We start from the raw sequence: 16,463 nt of genomic DNA, 5'->3' as shown, positions 1-16,463 counted from the left end.
AGCCCTCTGCGCAGTCAAGAGGAGGACCACAGTGCCACCGTGTGGTGGCTTAGCACAGGGACGCAGTGCACCCTGGTGAATGGTCACCTAACCCAGAGCACCAGGCAAATGCTCCTTCACTTTCCTCACCCCAGGGCCAGCACAAACCAAACTCCACAACTCACTGCCACCTCGTTGAAGCCGACTCATAACGCCCCTATAGGACAGGGTAGAACTGCCCCTGTGGGTTTTCAAGACTGTAAATCTTTACCAGAATAGAAAGCCTGCTTTCTCCCAAGGCGAAGCTGGAGGTTTCAAATGGTTGACCTTGTGGTTAAGAGGCCCAACGTGGAAACCTCTAGGCCACAGAGCTCCCTCTCCAGGCCTAAGTGGGTCTTATTTTGTTTGACTCCCAAGAAAGCGTCTCTCTTTTAATTTCTCTTAGTTCAATAGAACAGTTCTCAACTCCTAATTACAACACCATGGTGCCCTGGGTGGGCTAACGACAAAGGTGACGATTCAAACCCACCAGCTTCCCCACAGGAAAAAACATGAGGCTTTCTGCCCTCATAAAACTTTATAGCCTTGTAACTCATAATGAATGGAGAAAGGGCAGTTCCACATCGTCCTGTAAGGCTGCTAAACACTGGAATCAGCTCGATGGCAGTGAGCTTTGAGTTGAAAACCACAATACTATAAAATATTCTTACTTCTCTGGTGCGTGGCTGCAGGAAAGAATAGAGCTTATCATAAAACAAGTAGCCATCTCAGCGAAGTGTCAGCTAAGTCCACATGGAAGAAGCACTAAGCGATCCAAGAACTCTAAAGAATAAAATCCAACACTGGAGCGGGGGAACTGCATTAGAGCTTCAATTCTAAGTACCCAGTTTGCAGAAGTCTGTGATGACTGTGAAAGCCCACAGCCAATTTGCAATGTCCCCAAGTAAATTAAGTCTCTGGAGAATGCCCTCTGCCCACTGACCAGGGATGTGAACAGCCTGGTTATCAGACACAGTGCTCTGAGGAGTGGATTAACACTAACGTAATTAGATTAAAATGTAACACCTTATCATTTGTTCTTCCTTTTTACTTATTTTAAATTCGTTCTGGTTTTTATTATTTTATGCTTTCTTTTGGATTGAGGTTTCCCAGTGTTTTATTTTGTTATTGTTGTGGGGGAAGGGGGTATGTTTTTCTTTATATGAAACCCTAAATAGGTAAATCTACACAGACGGTAACTGGATTAATAGTTTTCTTAGGGTTACGGCAGGGGAGGTGTGGGGGGTAGTGGAAAGCTAAACATTGAGGACAAGAATGAAGAAAATGTTCTAAAACTGAGCGTGGTGATGACCACACAATTGTCAGACAACTGAATTAGACGGTATGTGAATCACATGTTAATAAAACTAAAATATACATGAGAAAAAATTTAAGTCCAGTAAAAAAGTCATTAGACAAAAACAGACAGAAAAATGTAAATCATACTAAGATACAAGAAGTCATAAAAATCAGCTTTAATTAAAAAAAAAAAGGAATCATCCACTTTTCATTTGCCAATTTAAAACTCTGAGCCTCTCCCAGCGCCTCTGTTCCTTTCTTGTAGCTCTCTGTCACACCCGAGTTACTACAACTTATTCAATTTACTGGGAGACAGTTTCCTAGGTTGGTGCAGCCCACAGAACAGTGCGGCTGTAGATTCAACAGCACCAACCTTGTCAGAATGTTGCCGTATTCCCGACAAATGCCGTTCAAATGCCGTCTGGACTAAGCTACTTGACGGACACTTAGGCTCGCCTCAAAGCAAGACAGGGACTCAGATGGGAGTGTTAATTCTGCTGCCCGAGCGACACAGAGGACTAACCTGCCATTTTCACTTTCCTAAGGGAACAAACCCGTAACGGTCTTACGTTATGGACTGAACTGCCCCTGCTCCCGGCCAGCCCCCAATGAGCTAACAGCCCGTGACTGCACCCATGCTCAAGCATAAGGGCAGTGGGGAGGGGAGGAGGCTGCAGGACCGGCGACGCTTGTTCTCTTGCGCAGGAGGTCGCTGGGAGTGGGAGCAGGCGGAAAGGCACCGAACAACATAGCCGCAGACAGACCCGTCTGGGTTGAGGGTTCGCCCCACTAGGGAGGCTACATCAGTGCAGGGCCTGTCTCGGGCCTAGCTATGGCAGCAGTCAGAAATGACGGCACCGAACTGTCTTCCTTTGGCCAAAGAACCTAAGAACGAGGTTGTGCGCCGAGGTGGGAGGGCAGAAGGTGAAGTCCTCACACAACTACTAGGACGTGTGCCTCTGTCCCCATCCAGGGCTGTGGTGACTACAGTGCCCTGCAGCAAGGGAAACCCTGGGCCCGAGGCCTGCTGGGAGGCCCCTGTCCATGGAGTCCAAGGGCAGGGCCTGCAAGGGGGGTCTTCAACATGAAGGTCCCGAGCCATCCCACACTCATCAACATTAGAAATGTAAACGGAGAAAAAACTAAAGACACAAGAGGGCACGTGCCAAGCCCCGGTGTCGGCATCTCCACACCTTGCCCAGAGGAAGGGGCAAAGAGGGCACAGGGCGTCTGCCCATTATCCCTTCTGACCCTACCGGTCCTCTGAAGAACTCGGGTCAAAAGCCCTGGGACCCCCAGCCTCTCATCGTCTTGCTATGAGTAGCCTTTTAAAATGGACAAGACACCTATGTTGTTCTAGCAAACTATCCATTCGTTCGTTTTGTTTTGCCAAACACAAAACGAGGCGAACAACAACTAGCACCAACTATAGTACCGCCAACGTGCACGATGGCGGAGCATTATCTGACAGACACGCCACATACAAGGGTGTGCAGAACGACATCAGGAAACAGAAGGTTCTGTTTTAAAGCTGTGGGGGCATCGATGAAGCACCGCGCGATGCCAGTCTGGTGTAGGGGGTTGGCATGTACAGAGTGGCGGTGCCTTCCCGGTAGGAAGGTGAGGGCAAGCACCGGGGCGCCTGTGTTCCCGGGTCAGGCCCCGGGCAGGGCTGCCTGCTTCTGCCAGGCCAGACGGGTTCTTGCTGACTGCAGGCTGGCACAGACATGTGCTAGGACGAGCTGTTTACTGAATTCCACAAGGCCTTCTTTCCCTCTGAGGTCAACCAGACACGGAAACGCTAAGTTTCACACAAAGCAGCCTGAAGGCGCTGACAGGCAGAAGAATGGGGCACTTGTGCTAGCTTCTCAAACAGCACCTACTTCAGGCCGCCTGCAGCGCGGAACAGCTGGAAGAGACACAGCTTGTGCGGTGTCAAGCGGGGACCACGAGCCGCCCCATCGCCCCAGGAGGAAAAGCTATGACCCGCTCACCCAAGGCAGGCCTCGCCCTTCCTACCTGCGCAGATGGCGGCAATGAGACCTTTCCGCTTCTCCTGCTCCTTCAGGATCTCCTTCACGGCGGCCGACTGCAGGGGGAGGCAAAGGCAAAGCTGAACTCCACCCACCAGACTGCCAATCTGCTTTGGTTGTTGTTCTTAGTCAGATTTCAAAGTCAGTAACGTAAAAATCGATCAAATTCATCATGTTTCTACATTCTTTTAACCCCACTCGGGTAATGATTATAAGGGCAGGGCATTTTTTTACATTTAACATTTTTGAATTGAAAAAACAAACAAAAAAAACAATATCCCTTGGGCCCATTTGACCTTTGCGATGAGAGAAGGAATTGGGGGGTGGGATGTTTTCAGATGGTGGGGTAAAGCAGCATCCTTAGTATCTGACTCCTGCTTCAGAGGGTCTTCTGGTACCTCTCCTAAACAACCCCCCAACGCCCACAAGTGGTACCAGCACCAGTGGCCCTCAAGTTGACTCCAACTCCACGGGTGTCAGAGAACTGTCCCAGAGGGCTGTCAATGGCTGCTTCTTCAAGGGCCTGTGATCACCAGGCCTTTCTTCTGTGACATCCGGGGTAGGTTCAACCTTTAACCTTTTGGTTGGCTGCCGAGAATATTAACCGTCTGTTTGCACTAGCAGGGAACCCATCTGCTGGGGCCTCCACACTTAAGACTAAGATGAAGCAGGACTGGCCTCTTCTGGGGCCACTTCTGATTCAAACAGGCAACTCCAGCACTGTCCTCTCCTGGCTCTTGATCTGGGAGCAGAGAGCCGATCTCTCCTCTTTCTATGCTCCACTCAGCACAAATGTACAATCAGATCCTTCTGCCGCTGCCGAGAGGAAAATTCTTGCTTATCAATCCCAGCAACTCGGCTTACTTCCACAAGAAATGTCATCAGACAATGGAAACAAAATCCAGGCTAACACACCACTAGGTGCCTTTCACTTATTTCATTCACAGCCTCCTCCCCAAACACGTGAGTGCCCCGAAGCCAACAGACCACGGCAGCGGCCGAGACAGCCTTTCAGCGCATTTACCTCGGATAAATTCTGGGCACCCAGATTCCCGCCTGGCAGAACCACCACATCATACGGCCCCTGAAACAAATCAAAATATGAAGAAGTGAAAAATCTTTCACTGTAAACGTGCATTGCAGAGCTAATGGAGTGTCGCTTTCATATGCAAATGCGGGCCCATCAAAATACAGGAGGTAATCTTAACAAATACCTGTCAACAGAAAAACCCACTGCCACCGAGTAGATGCTGTTGCATTGGGACCCTCTAGAGCAGCAGTTCTCAACCTGTGGGTCTCTCGACCCCTTTGGGGGTTGAACGACCCTTTCACAGAGGTCGCCCGATTCATAACAGTAGCAAACTGACAGTGATGAAGTAGCAATGAAAATAATTTTATGGTTGGGGGGGTCACCACCACATGAGGAACTGTATGAAAGGGTCGTGACGTTAGGAAGGTTGAGAACCGCTGCTCTAGAAGGCTTCTAAGACCGTAAATCGCTATTGGAACAAACAGCCTCATCTTTCTCCCTTGGAGCAGCTGGTGGGCTTGAAGTGCTGACCACCCAGTGAGCAGTCCAACACCTAACCCATCCTGCCACCAGGGCTCTTTCTGCCAACAGGAGACCTGAAGGTGAATCCCTATGCTGGAATGCTGTTGAAACCTGCAAAATAAAATGCAGAGTCTGTAGAGAGTACCATGAAAAGATGCCCATAAGAGGTATAATATGATCTTGATTTAGCTAAACAAAATTTTTTTAAAGTGCGTCGATGGATGGATGGATTCAGGATAAGTCCAAAAGTACAGCTATAAATCATAGAAATCGTTGTTAAACAAAAATACCAAAATGTGAGGCTATTACATATCCTCCATTGAAGTTGGACTGAGAAGCACATAGTAGAAAGTTCAAAACCACCAGCCGCTCCTCGGGAGAAAGACGAAGCTTTCTTCCCCAATAAAGATCGACAACCCTGGATATCCACAGGGGCAGTCTGACTCTCAAGTATCGGGTCCTTAGGAGTCAGAGCCGACGCGGGGCAGGGAGCTGGGTCTTTGGGAAGCCTCCAGTCCCTGTGAAGTACTTCCACTGGACCCTTCCTCGAAGGTCTTCTCTCCTTCGTTTACAGCAGCAGTTCTGACACCGAGACTCAAATTGTGCTCCTTTAAGCATTTCTTGAGTTTGGGGAATAAAAGAAAGTCTGAAGGGCTGTAGGGTGGGTGGGATGAAGTTCCCAGGAAATACTCACAGGGCAGTCCTTGTTATCATTGAAGAATGAGCAGGAGGTGTGTTCAGATGTAAAACAACAACAACAAAAATCTCTTAGCACAACTTTCCCAGTCTTTTCCCACCCCACGGCATTTCCCATTTTCTGAAAACCTCCTAAGGCAGCCCCTTGATGGTCTTATTCCTTCAAGAAAATCTAACGGGACTGCCCCTTAGAATCTCCCACAACAGGCACCATAATCCTCCAGCTGACCTCTCGGCCTTGACTTTCACTGGTCCAGCAGATGCCCTCCAAGTCAGCTGTGATTGGGCCTTTTGTTGCTGCTTGGCGGGGCCCTAACAGGACTGAGACAAGGGTTGTGGAGGGAGGTGGTCTGCAGGCGCCCACTAATCAGAGACAGGTGTTTTGTGGCCATAGTTTTTTACTTACCCTCGTATGTTATAAATACATCCTTCCTATTGATCTACGTGCACACCGTGGCTCAAAGATAAACCAACTGCGAATGGGCAGGAGCGTGGTGTGGAGTGAAGTGGATGGAGGAAGTAAAAAAGGGACTGGCTGTGTGTGTGTGTGTGTGTCTTCTGTGTAAATTATTTTTCTACCAGCAAATCCACAATTGTTTTAACATATGTACAAATGTGCTTGGCACAATGGATTGATGTATGGATTGTGATAAGAGTTGTACAAGCTCCCAATAAAATGATTTACAAAAAAAGAAAGAAAGAAAATACAGCACACCAAAACCTTTGGGGAAAAAAAAATTAAAACTTAGTTTAAAAACCCATCAAATTTATTAAAACTGGAACTTGGGAGGAAAATGGCACAAAAACTTTATTTAAAAAAATCCTAGGACTCTATCATTATTTCAAGCTTGCTCAAATAAAGAATGGCAACTGGTTTAAAACCCTTTTGAGAAACTGAAAAAGTTCCAGTCATTCAGCAAATTGTAAAAGGAATATTTTGTACCAATTTACTGCAACAGGAACCCTGGTAGGCTGCTGACCGCAAGGCCAGCTATTCGAACCCACCAGTTGCCCTTTCAGAAAAAGAAGAGGCTGTCTGCTCCTGTACACATTTCCCGTCTTGGAAACTCTAAGGAGCAAGTCTACTCTGTCCTAAACGGTTGCTCGGTGTCAGAACAGACTCAACAGTAGCGTGGGTTTGGGTACTTAACGTAGCAGAGGCGCCATGTGGCACAGTGGTTAAAGCACTTGGGTACTAACCAACAGGTTGGCAGTTGAAACCCACCAGCTGCTCCTCAGGAGAAAATCATGGCAGCTTGCTTCTGTAATGATTTACAGCCACGGTTCTCAACCTGTGGGTCGCCACCCCCTTGGGGAGGGGTGTGTGTGTCGAATGACCCTTTCACAGGGGTCGCCTAAGACCATCAGAGAATACATTACAATTTACATTAAGATTCATAACAGTAACAAAATTTGTTAGGAAGTAGGAACAAAATTGTATCGTTGGGGTTCACCCCAACATGAGGAACTGTATTCAGGGGTTGAAAACCCCTGATTTACAACCTCTGAAACCCTACAAGGCAGTTCGGTTCGATCTCGTAAGGCCCCTGAGTCAGAATCAACTCCGTGGTGGTGGTGTGAGATTTAATGCAGCTTTTAATCTTCAGATTCTTACTAACGCCAAGGGAAACTGAAGACACGTGAAGTCCTACATTGCTTTCACTCCTTTTCACATCTAACTGAACGATAAATCAAAAGCACAGTGAATTGTTGCTCTAAAATATCGTCTCCTGGGACCCAAAACAAGCAGAGGCAGAGTATGTCCTCCCAGTTCGCTCCTCTAGCACATCATTTGGACAGTTCCTACCCCTTATATGGCCGTGCCTGTTCACCAACTCCCCATCCAGCACTGGAACGCCGGACTCTGTTCGGAAGGAGGCAGCTATCCCCATGCATTCTGACAGTCAGTTCAGCAAAGGCATGATGTTCCGGCCGGAGGATCCAGCTCCTCAGCGAAACAGCCCTCTGAGAGCCGTGCTCCATCCACGCCAACCTCACCACAGGGCTATCCCACCTACCACCCATCCACCCAACCTCCTGGGAGGCAGCAAGTTTGGGCAGGCAGGCTTTTGGAGAAAAGGACCCAACGCTTTCTTCCCAGGGTCGCAAAGGTATCTGTCATCCTCAAAAGTTAAAAACCCCAAACCAAACTCACCACCACTGACTCGATTCCAACTCAGTGACCCTATGAGTAGAGCTGTCCTGGGGCATTTCCCAGACGGAAACTCTTGACAGGAGCTGAAAGCCTCCTCTCTCCCCCGAGGAGCAGCGATGCTCTGCCCCTGCTGACCTGCCAATGCGGAACGCTCCCCACCAGGGCTCACGGGTTAAGAACGGTCATTCTAAAAACACTGGAAAAGTTACACAATTTAAGAAGAATTTACTCCTCCCTTAATCCAATCACTAATAAAGTAGGAATTATTCCATGTAAATGAGTCCCATAACTATGTCTGCGTCATTGAAAAGGGATGTGAAAAAGGCAGATTTAGAACAAAGGATATGAAATTAGTAACAAATGTGGTTATTTATTCTCTTACATAAAGTTACAAGGTGTAACAGCAGACAAGGCTGTCTGTGTAGCCACAAGAATGACGAAAGAACAGCATCAATCCTCCCAGTCATTCATGTATCCTTCTATCCAACCACATATCCACCCACTCTCCTATCTACCCTCCCAACTTCCAAGTACACACCCCTTCCTTCAACTATCCACCTACACTCCTGTCTACCTTCCCACCCTCTCAAGTACTCATCCCTTCATTGAGCCAGCCATCCACCCATCCTATCTCCTCTCCTACCCTCCCAAATAGCTACCCCTCACCCATCCATATCTCCCCATCGTGCTGTCAAGCCATCATGACCCCCTTAGGACTCAGGGCGAGAGAAGTTGGAGCCTTCACCTTCTCAAGCCTTAGTTGAGTAGGGAAGGCATTTATGAAAACTACCTTTCTTAAAATAAATGTGCATGCACAAAAGCGTTAGCTATAGGCAGATGGTGGTATTTCAAGAAATCAGCACTAATAAGTAAGCTCTATTAAGGAATAATTGCAAGTAAGAAGGACAAACCTCTTTCTTTGCATCTTCAAGGCTGGCATCAGGACAAATGAGCACATCTCGGCTACACTGTACCGGGTCTTTCCCAGCCAGGCCTGCAACAGTCACCTTAATCTAGGAGAAAGGCACCATGGTGACATTTAAGAAAACAGAAGCACACACTAACATTTTCACAGCTGCCTGTTTTAAAACACTCTGGCAGGAAATACTACAACTGAGCCATGCTGAATTTTCGGCTTAACCTATTTCATAACTAGGTCTGTCCCTGTTTGCCTGGGGTACTCCCAATTACAGCTTCTGTCCCCACATCCTATCTGGTCAGCGTCCTTCCTCCTCAGAGCGTTCCAAATTGGACAATAACTGATGTGATCTTATTAATAACCTACCTTGCAAGGGTGCTGTGGCCATTTAAGCTTTATATTATTTTCATGAGTCAATTCTGACTCACAGCGACTCTACAGGACAGAGTAGAACTGGCCCCGTGGGTTTCCAGGGCAGTGAACCTGGATGAGGAGTGGCTGGTGGTTTCAAACGGCTGACTTTGTGGTGAGGTAGCAGCCCCAGGCATAACTCACTACACCACGGGGGTAAACATATACATCAAAACAATGGAAGGCTATTACAGCTGGCACAAGACATTTTAAGGTAGATCATAATAAAAGCTGGTACTTAGAGATGAGTTTTCCAATACTACTGACGGAGTATCAAATTGGTACACTGATGAGCCATTTAGCAAAATCCAGCAATGCAGACAAGCTCCTTTGACCTAGCAAGACCCCTCTTCCACTTTTAGGTATATACACTGGGAACACGCCCCAAATTTGCTCAAGGAAACTTATTACAGTACTGTAATACTATAAATGGAAGTGACCTAAAAATGTGGAATGTTTTTCCCACACGGTTAAGCAGCGATTTTAAAATGAATCAGCTGGATCTGCATGTAGCTGCTCTTGGGAGAGTCAGAGCAGCACAGGGTTAAAGACTAGCTCTGTGCTGGCTCCTTAGCTTCCTCACCGTCATCACGAGAACGAGATTCTGTGTAGCTGTCAAACGGGGAGGACCAAACCCAAACCGGGCTTGTTGAAAGGGAGTGCTTGGCATGGCTGTGGCACACACCAAGCTTTGTGGGTTCGCCCTCCTTACGGAATGCTCCGATCCACACGCAGCACGGGGGCTACAATCTAAGGCTGCTTTGAAGACCCATAGGACGCACAGAAACTGATTTGAGGACAGCAGGTGTTCTCCTCTGGGGACAGAGACGAACAGGACTGGGGAAGAGAACACAGAGGTTGCAATTCTCTTTCTTTAAAACATTGCTTCTTTAAGAAAAGGGCCTGAAATATGACAAGCTGTTAACAAGTGTTAAATACAGGCAGTGGATCGATAACAGGGAGTTTAGGATAAATCTAAGCACCAACAAGAAACCACACTCCACCTCAGCAATTTCTACTAGTGATACTTGTTTGCCAAGTTGGGCCATCTCTCAACATCTTTTCCAAACTCTTTCACCATCATTAACACAAACTCACTGTCCCTCTAAGCTTCTCATCTATCCTTTCCAGTTGCCTGTCACTCTGAGCACATAGTTAATTGGATAAATGGGCACTTCTCATATCCGGGCTTTTATGTGGGTTGGAAATATCTCACACAGTATTTTCAATAGTTATTATCCGATATCTCTGTTAAAAGCCCACTTTCTCTGAGAGAGGATCAGCCCACAGTGGGGGACTTACTCCAGCTCGCCTCATGACATCCACAGGAATGACGGTTTCCATCTCCTCAGCTCCCTTGGCTAGGATGACCAGAGCTCTTTTTGAAGCCATTTTTCGGGTTGTACTTTTGTTTAAAAGACGTACTAGGAAAAGGCTTCGAAAAAACAACTTTCACTGCACCCCTGAAATGGCCAAAAAGTTCAGGTTTAAGAACATTTTCAAAGAGTACGTTACTTCCTAGGGTAAAGGGTCTAATGACACAAACAACTAAAAAACGGTAAATTGTAGCCCCAAGTGGGCTTATACAGTTCCTGGCTGATTTCCAAAGCTTAAGCACAGCGCTTGTTAATTCTCTCAGAAACAAATTCACTGCCATTGCCATCAAGTTGATGCCAACTCAAAGCAATCCTACTGGGCAGGGTAGAACTGCCCCTGTGAGTTTCCAAGACTAACTCTTTGCGGGAGTAGAAAGTCCCGTTTTTCTCCCAGAGGGTGTCACAAAATACACCCCTGTTAACAGTTTAGCTTTTATCTTCCCACCATGTGTTTACCGTTTCCTAAATTCAAGTTCTCAAAGTAAAGTGAGGCTTTCTGAAACACAAGTACATGGATGGGTCTCGCATTTCACACAATGACAAGGGCAAAAAGTGATTCGTGTGACCTTATGGGTATAAAATTAAATGTTCAGGATTTGAATAATTAGCCTGTAATTTTTTTTGCAGGGGATTTTTTTCCTTCTTCTCGGTAACTGTACTAAAACTTTCAAGAGGATTTACTAAGTGTTGCGCGTTTTAACACTTTTTTATGGTCGATGGAAATTCCCCCTCACAAATGTCGAATCCAGCAACATTCTCTCTTTGCACAACAGCTCTGAGTCATCTGCAACCTAGTCTTATTCTGACCGTTTGTGGTCCAAGCAAATCCGATTGTCAATGAAACGGCTGCACCAGGTACTATTAATTAGAGCCAAGCCGAGGCCTTGTAATTTATGCACGGCAATCGGGAAGCGCTCTTCTTTAGCACGCTAGGACGGCTGGCGATCGAAAATAAGTTTGCTTAGACGTAAGTGGCGTGTTTATCAAGCGCAACCAAACCCTGGCCAGGGCCAGAGTCTGCACGGTGCAGGGCCCTCACCGGAGGGCAGAGGCCTGCAGTGGGCGGGGGCCTGCCCTCCGACGCCCCCCGCACCAGGGGCGGGTACCCAGCTAAGTTCCGGCACGCCCGCGGCCCGCACGCCCGCGGTGCGCTCCCCCCAGAGCCCGACCTGACCTCGCGGCTCTGCTACGCACTCGGCGCCACGGCCCGCTCGGCTGCGCGTCTCCGACAGGCGGGCCTTCGCCGGAAACGGGCACCTCGGCCCCGCCCCCGCTCCGCACTGCGCAGGCGCGCGCCGCCGCCACGACCGCGCGGGGTCACGTCGCGTCGGGAGGCGTTGCGTCACGTCCGGCGAGGGCCCGGCTGAAGAGCGCAAGGGGCTATAAATTGGGGGGGGGGGGCATGATGGAGTCGCTTTTCCACGTCGCCTTGACGGTCTCAGACTCTAGGGATTGTTTTCCGTTCCAGGGAAAACCCAAGAACCCCGAAGCCCTGCCGCGTCATGCATCCGCCCGGAATTCTCCCGGGAATAGCAGTCTAACTGGCTCCCAGGCTGAACCGGCTCTTTCCTGGAACGCATAGGCGCGCCGTCGGGCGTGTCGGAACAGCTGCGGCTACGTGTAGGACGCATTTTTAAAAATAGATTTGTTGCTAGTGTTTTTTATATTTATTTCTCTTTGCACTGCCGCTGGTATATTTCCTGGAGTGTCCGCCCGTTTCACCTCTCATCTAAAGGTTTTGCTCTTTCAGGCTATTCCCTGCCTTCCTCCCGTGATTTGGCCCTGTGGTCCCTATGTACACATGGCAGTATCGTGTTTCTTAAACCTCGAAACTGTTGAACTCCTAATGCTGTGTCTGCGTCCACCAGATCACAGCAATGCTGAAGACAAGTCGTCAATAAGTAAATTATTTCATTAAAATGTTCGTTTGTTTGTTTAGTACTTCCACCAGTTTTCAAACCCAGATGGTAAGAGTTACCTTGAAAAGATGCTCTCCTATACCATGAGGGTAGGGGGAAAGTAGGGGCAGAAAGTGGGAACCGATCAGAACGATCAACGTATCACAGCTCTCCCCGGCTCCTGCCCCAAGGGGACAAACAACAAATGTGGGTCAGCGTAAGATGAAAATAATAATTTACAAATTAACAAGGTTCATGAGGAAGTTGGAAAAATGGGAGCTGACACCAAGGCCTCAAGTAGAAAGAAAATCGTTTGAAAAGGATGATGGCAACATAGGTACAAATGCGCTGGACACAACGGATATACAGATTGTTGTGAGAGCTGTAAGAGCTGGAACTGATCACAAGGATCTACATGTGACCTCCTCCCTAGGGGACAGACAACAGAAAAGTGGGTGAAGGGAGACAAGGGCGGGGCAAGATATGACTAAATAATTTATAAATTATCAAGGGTTCATGAGGGAGGAGGGGAGGGGAAAAATGAGAACCTGATGCCAGGGACTTAAGTGGAGAGCAAATGTTTTGAGAATGATGAGGGCAATGAATGTGCAAATGCGCTTTATACAATTGATGCATGTATAGATTGGGTTGAGTTGTATGAACCCCTACTAAAACGATTAAAAATTAATAAAAATTTAAAAACTGACCACAAAATATACAAATTAAGACAATGAGATAGTACCTCACATTAAACATTTTATTAAAATTCAATAAACAAAATAATAAATGCTGAAAGAAAGAAAAATGAGCTGTAAGAGCCCCAATAAAACGATTCTCACCTTTCCGTCTTCCACCCAGTAACGCTATTCTCTTGGTAATTCTTCCAGTATTTATGTACATACAGGCAAAGCAAATACAGACTCCCCTTTTCCACTTAAAAAATGTAGCAAACTATTTACACTGTCATGCATTTATTTTCCCACTGAATAATGTTTCTTGGAGCTCTGAAAAAAGCCCTTGGATAGATACTGGCGTTGAGGGATGTCCCAATGCGCATTTACTGATAAATAAAGTATTATCAATCGGATTTTGTAGGGACTAGGCTATATTTAGTAACTTTATAGACACTCCACTCATACAGGTATATTTGGGGATACATTTGAGAAATGCACTTGAGCGACTCCACAGATGTTGAAGTACTTAATACTCCCAGCAGTGATATATGCAATTAAGGCCTATTTTAAATACATATGTTAGTACTTTCCAAAAGTTTTGACTTAGATATTAAAATATGCTTACTTTCAAAGAAACATGTCTTTTGTTAGTTTGCAAAGCACTTTCATACATTATTTCATGTGACCTGGGTAACTGAAAACAAACGAGAAACAACTCACTGCCCTGAAGTGGTTTCACTCACCGGGAGTCTGTAGGGCTGGAGAGAACTAACCCCCTCTGTGGGTTTCAGAAACTAACTCCTTTGTTTTCCCATGGAGTCACTGGTGGATTCGAACAGCTCATCTTGTGGTTAGCAGCCCAAAGTGCAACCACCATGCCACGAGGGGTGCCCGGTAATTGTGGGGAGGGTGATTTTCACTAAGGAGACAACCACACGGATGGCCTGCATCAGCAGTGTGGTAAGCGGAGGGACCGGATGACAATGCCATGCAGCTAAAGCAGCTATGCTTATCATGACGGGTCTGGAAAGCTGACTCCGGTGGGGGAAGACTCTCACAGTTATGAGATATAAACAAGTCTTAATATACATTCTCATGACTGAACACAGTCCTCCATTAACCACCCCCCCAAAAAAAAGAACTGTCATAAGGAGCTACCATATACGATGAATCATTTCTGTGGCTACTTCACAATGCCTAAAGGTTTTCTGTAGATAAAAGCAGTCGGGATATATAGATGACCCACCATAAAGGTAGCATCCCCGTGGGGAGGGCTCAGGGAGGTTGAGGTCAATGAGCACTAGGTCAAGATGATAACTCATTGCTTGTCTATTACGTTATTCGTTTATGATCTCACCCATCAACTTCGTAATATATTAGCTGTATGACGTGCATGCCTTATGAGAGATCTGTAAGCCCCACAATATACCCATTGGAAAATACATTCTCTCTCTCAGTCCTGACATGGGGCAAGGAGCCCCTGTGCTCCGCTATCTGTCTGTTGTCTGTCTTTAATATTTTCCACAATTGCAAAGTCACTCCCAAGGATACATTTGAGTGTTGGGAACCCCTTCACCCCAACACAGCAGGATATAATAGTGATAATAAAGTGAAAATGGCAAAAACAGATGGCTTGTCAGAGATCGCCCAAGTTGGCACTACATCACCATGGAGCTCTGAAATGGACCCGTCACCATTGACTTTGATTAAATTAATACAGTGGCTCTCAACCTTCCTAATGCCAGGACCCTTAAATATAGTTCCTCATGTTGTGGTGACCCCCCCAACCATAAAATTATTTTTGTGGCTACTTTATTACTATCATTTTGCTACTGTGATAAATCGGGCGACCCCTGTGAAGGGGTCATTCTACCCCCAAAGGAGTCAAGACTCACAGGTTGAGAACCACTGAATTAATATGATGCACATAGTTTTAAAACCTCACGTATTGCTCATTTTAGAATGGATTAATCTTCAGAACAAGGCATTCTTTCCTTCTCCACCTCTGTGGGCACGGAGGAGTAACTTCTTGTGCCTCATGACATTGGGTTTGGCCTTGTGTTAACAGCTGTGACTGAACAAAGGCTTGAAAATGACAGGCCTGATAGCTAGGCTTGCTCTCTTGTACTTTTGCATCTCCCTCCAGGGCAGGTCCCATCCAGGGTTTCAGAGTTGACATCTGTGAACAAAGCTGACCCAGCCGACTGTACAATGACCTAAAGACTGAAGCCCTAGCAATAACACAGCACAAGCTAACCAGTACTGTATGAACATGTGTATAAGGTTCAGAAAGTCTGGCTTATGACTTGTACCAGCCTTTAATGTTATGTAAATTTGCCCTCGCTCGGAAACAACTGAGCCAAACCCTAGTTGCACAAATTCTTAATCACAAACACCTTCACTCACTCTGTCCTTTTAAATCACTGCATAGTTGTGGAGCCTTTCCTTGCACTAGACATAAGGATCAATAAAAGTAATTGCACTTGTTCTGACAAAAAACGCAAGACTCACATAGGAACTGATGTCATCTGTTACCTGGGGACTGCTGGTAACGAGACACGGTATTCCAGTGACTCAGCTCCTCTCTCAACACTGCTGTGCAGATAGAAACACTTGAATAATTTCTTCTGGTAGCTATGTCATCATCTTAAATAATACGCTAATAATGCTACTTCTCATTTACCAACCACAGACATTATACACTGACTACCTGGCAGGTGGTGTCCTGGCTCTCACTTGACAGGTGCAGAGCAAGGTCCAGAGGGGTAAATGACTACAGAAAGTCCGGCAGAGCTTGGTCAAAGGCAGATATGCTGAGCCAACCTCCACACTCTATCTGCTGGTATAGTGGGTAGACTTGGGCTACTAATCTCCTAGTTCACTCCCCTATTTCTAGGCCGGGCAGCCCAATCCTCCCTACTCCCCTTTTTATGAGAGTTGATACACAACCATGCATTCTGTTTTCAAGATTAAAATAATTATTTTCCCGCATCAGTATACGACAGAGAGATTATTCTGCCTGTAGGAGCTCGCAGTGTGAAGAAATGCTGCTGACAATGTTAGCACACCAGTCATTCTAGTACAGTTCTGAAAAGCAATTCCACTCAAAATTATCCTGATCATAATAAGTAGCAAAGAAACTGCGGCTGGGTTATTCTTCTTTCATGAGTTAGGTAAATTATTCTCTATGCTTGTATCATTTATTTTATTCATAGCCCTTATCCCTCTGGCATTTCCTTGTCTTTTGATTATTTGTTTGTGGCCTATCCCAGTCCTGTACACTCCATGGGAGCGTCTACCTACCTTGGTCACTACTGTATCTCCAATATTTATTGCAGCCCTAGACAAAAAGCGAGTGCTCAATACATATTTTCTTTTAAAAAATTTCTTATAGTATATAACATTTTTATTTGAATAAATTATTTTATTGGG

The 16,463-nt window shown here is 46.4% G+C and overlaps 1 protein-coding gene across 1 annotated transcript in view; it reads right to left on the bottom strand.

The window, feature by feature from the left end:
* Positions 1-11,734, bottom strand: part of PARK7 (Parkinsonism associated deglycase) — a 32,122-nt gene extending 20,388 nt beyond the window's left edge. The window contains exons 1-5 of the mRNA XM_075550623.1: positions 11,634-11,734; positions 10,386-10,546; positions 8,665-8,766; positions 4,375-4,434; positions 3,337-3,406 (exon numbers count right to left, since the gene is read on the bottom strand). Of these exons, the coding sequence (XP_075406738.1) occupies positions 3,337-3,406; positions 4,375-4,434; positions 8,665-8,766; positions 10,386-10,475 (322 nt within the window). The 5' untranslated portion in view covers positions 10,476-10,546; positions 11,634-11,734. The remainder of the gene's footprint in view (positions 1-3,336; positions 3,407-4,374; positions 4,435-8,664; positions 8,767-10,385; positions 10,547-11,633) is intronic.
* Positions 11,735-16,463: the final 4,729 nt, after the last annotated feature.

The sequence above is a fragment of the Tenrec ecaudatus genome, chromosome 1 (genome assembly GCF_050624435.1).
Source record: "Tenrec ecaudatus isolate mTenEca1 chromosome 1, mTenEca1.hap1, whole genome shotgun sequence".
Taxonomy (NCBI): Eukaryota; Metazoa; Chordata; class Mammalia; order Afrosoricida; family Tenrecidae; genus Tenrec; species Tenrec ecaudatus.
Note: the sequence above shows the minus strand (reverse complement) of the source record. Positions and strands in the feature narration are given on the sequence as shown.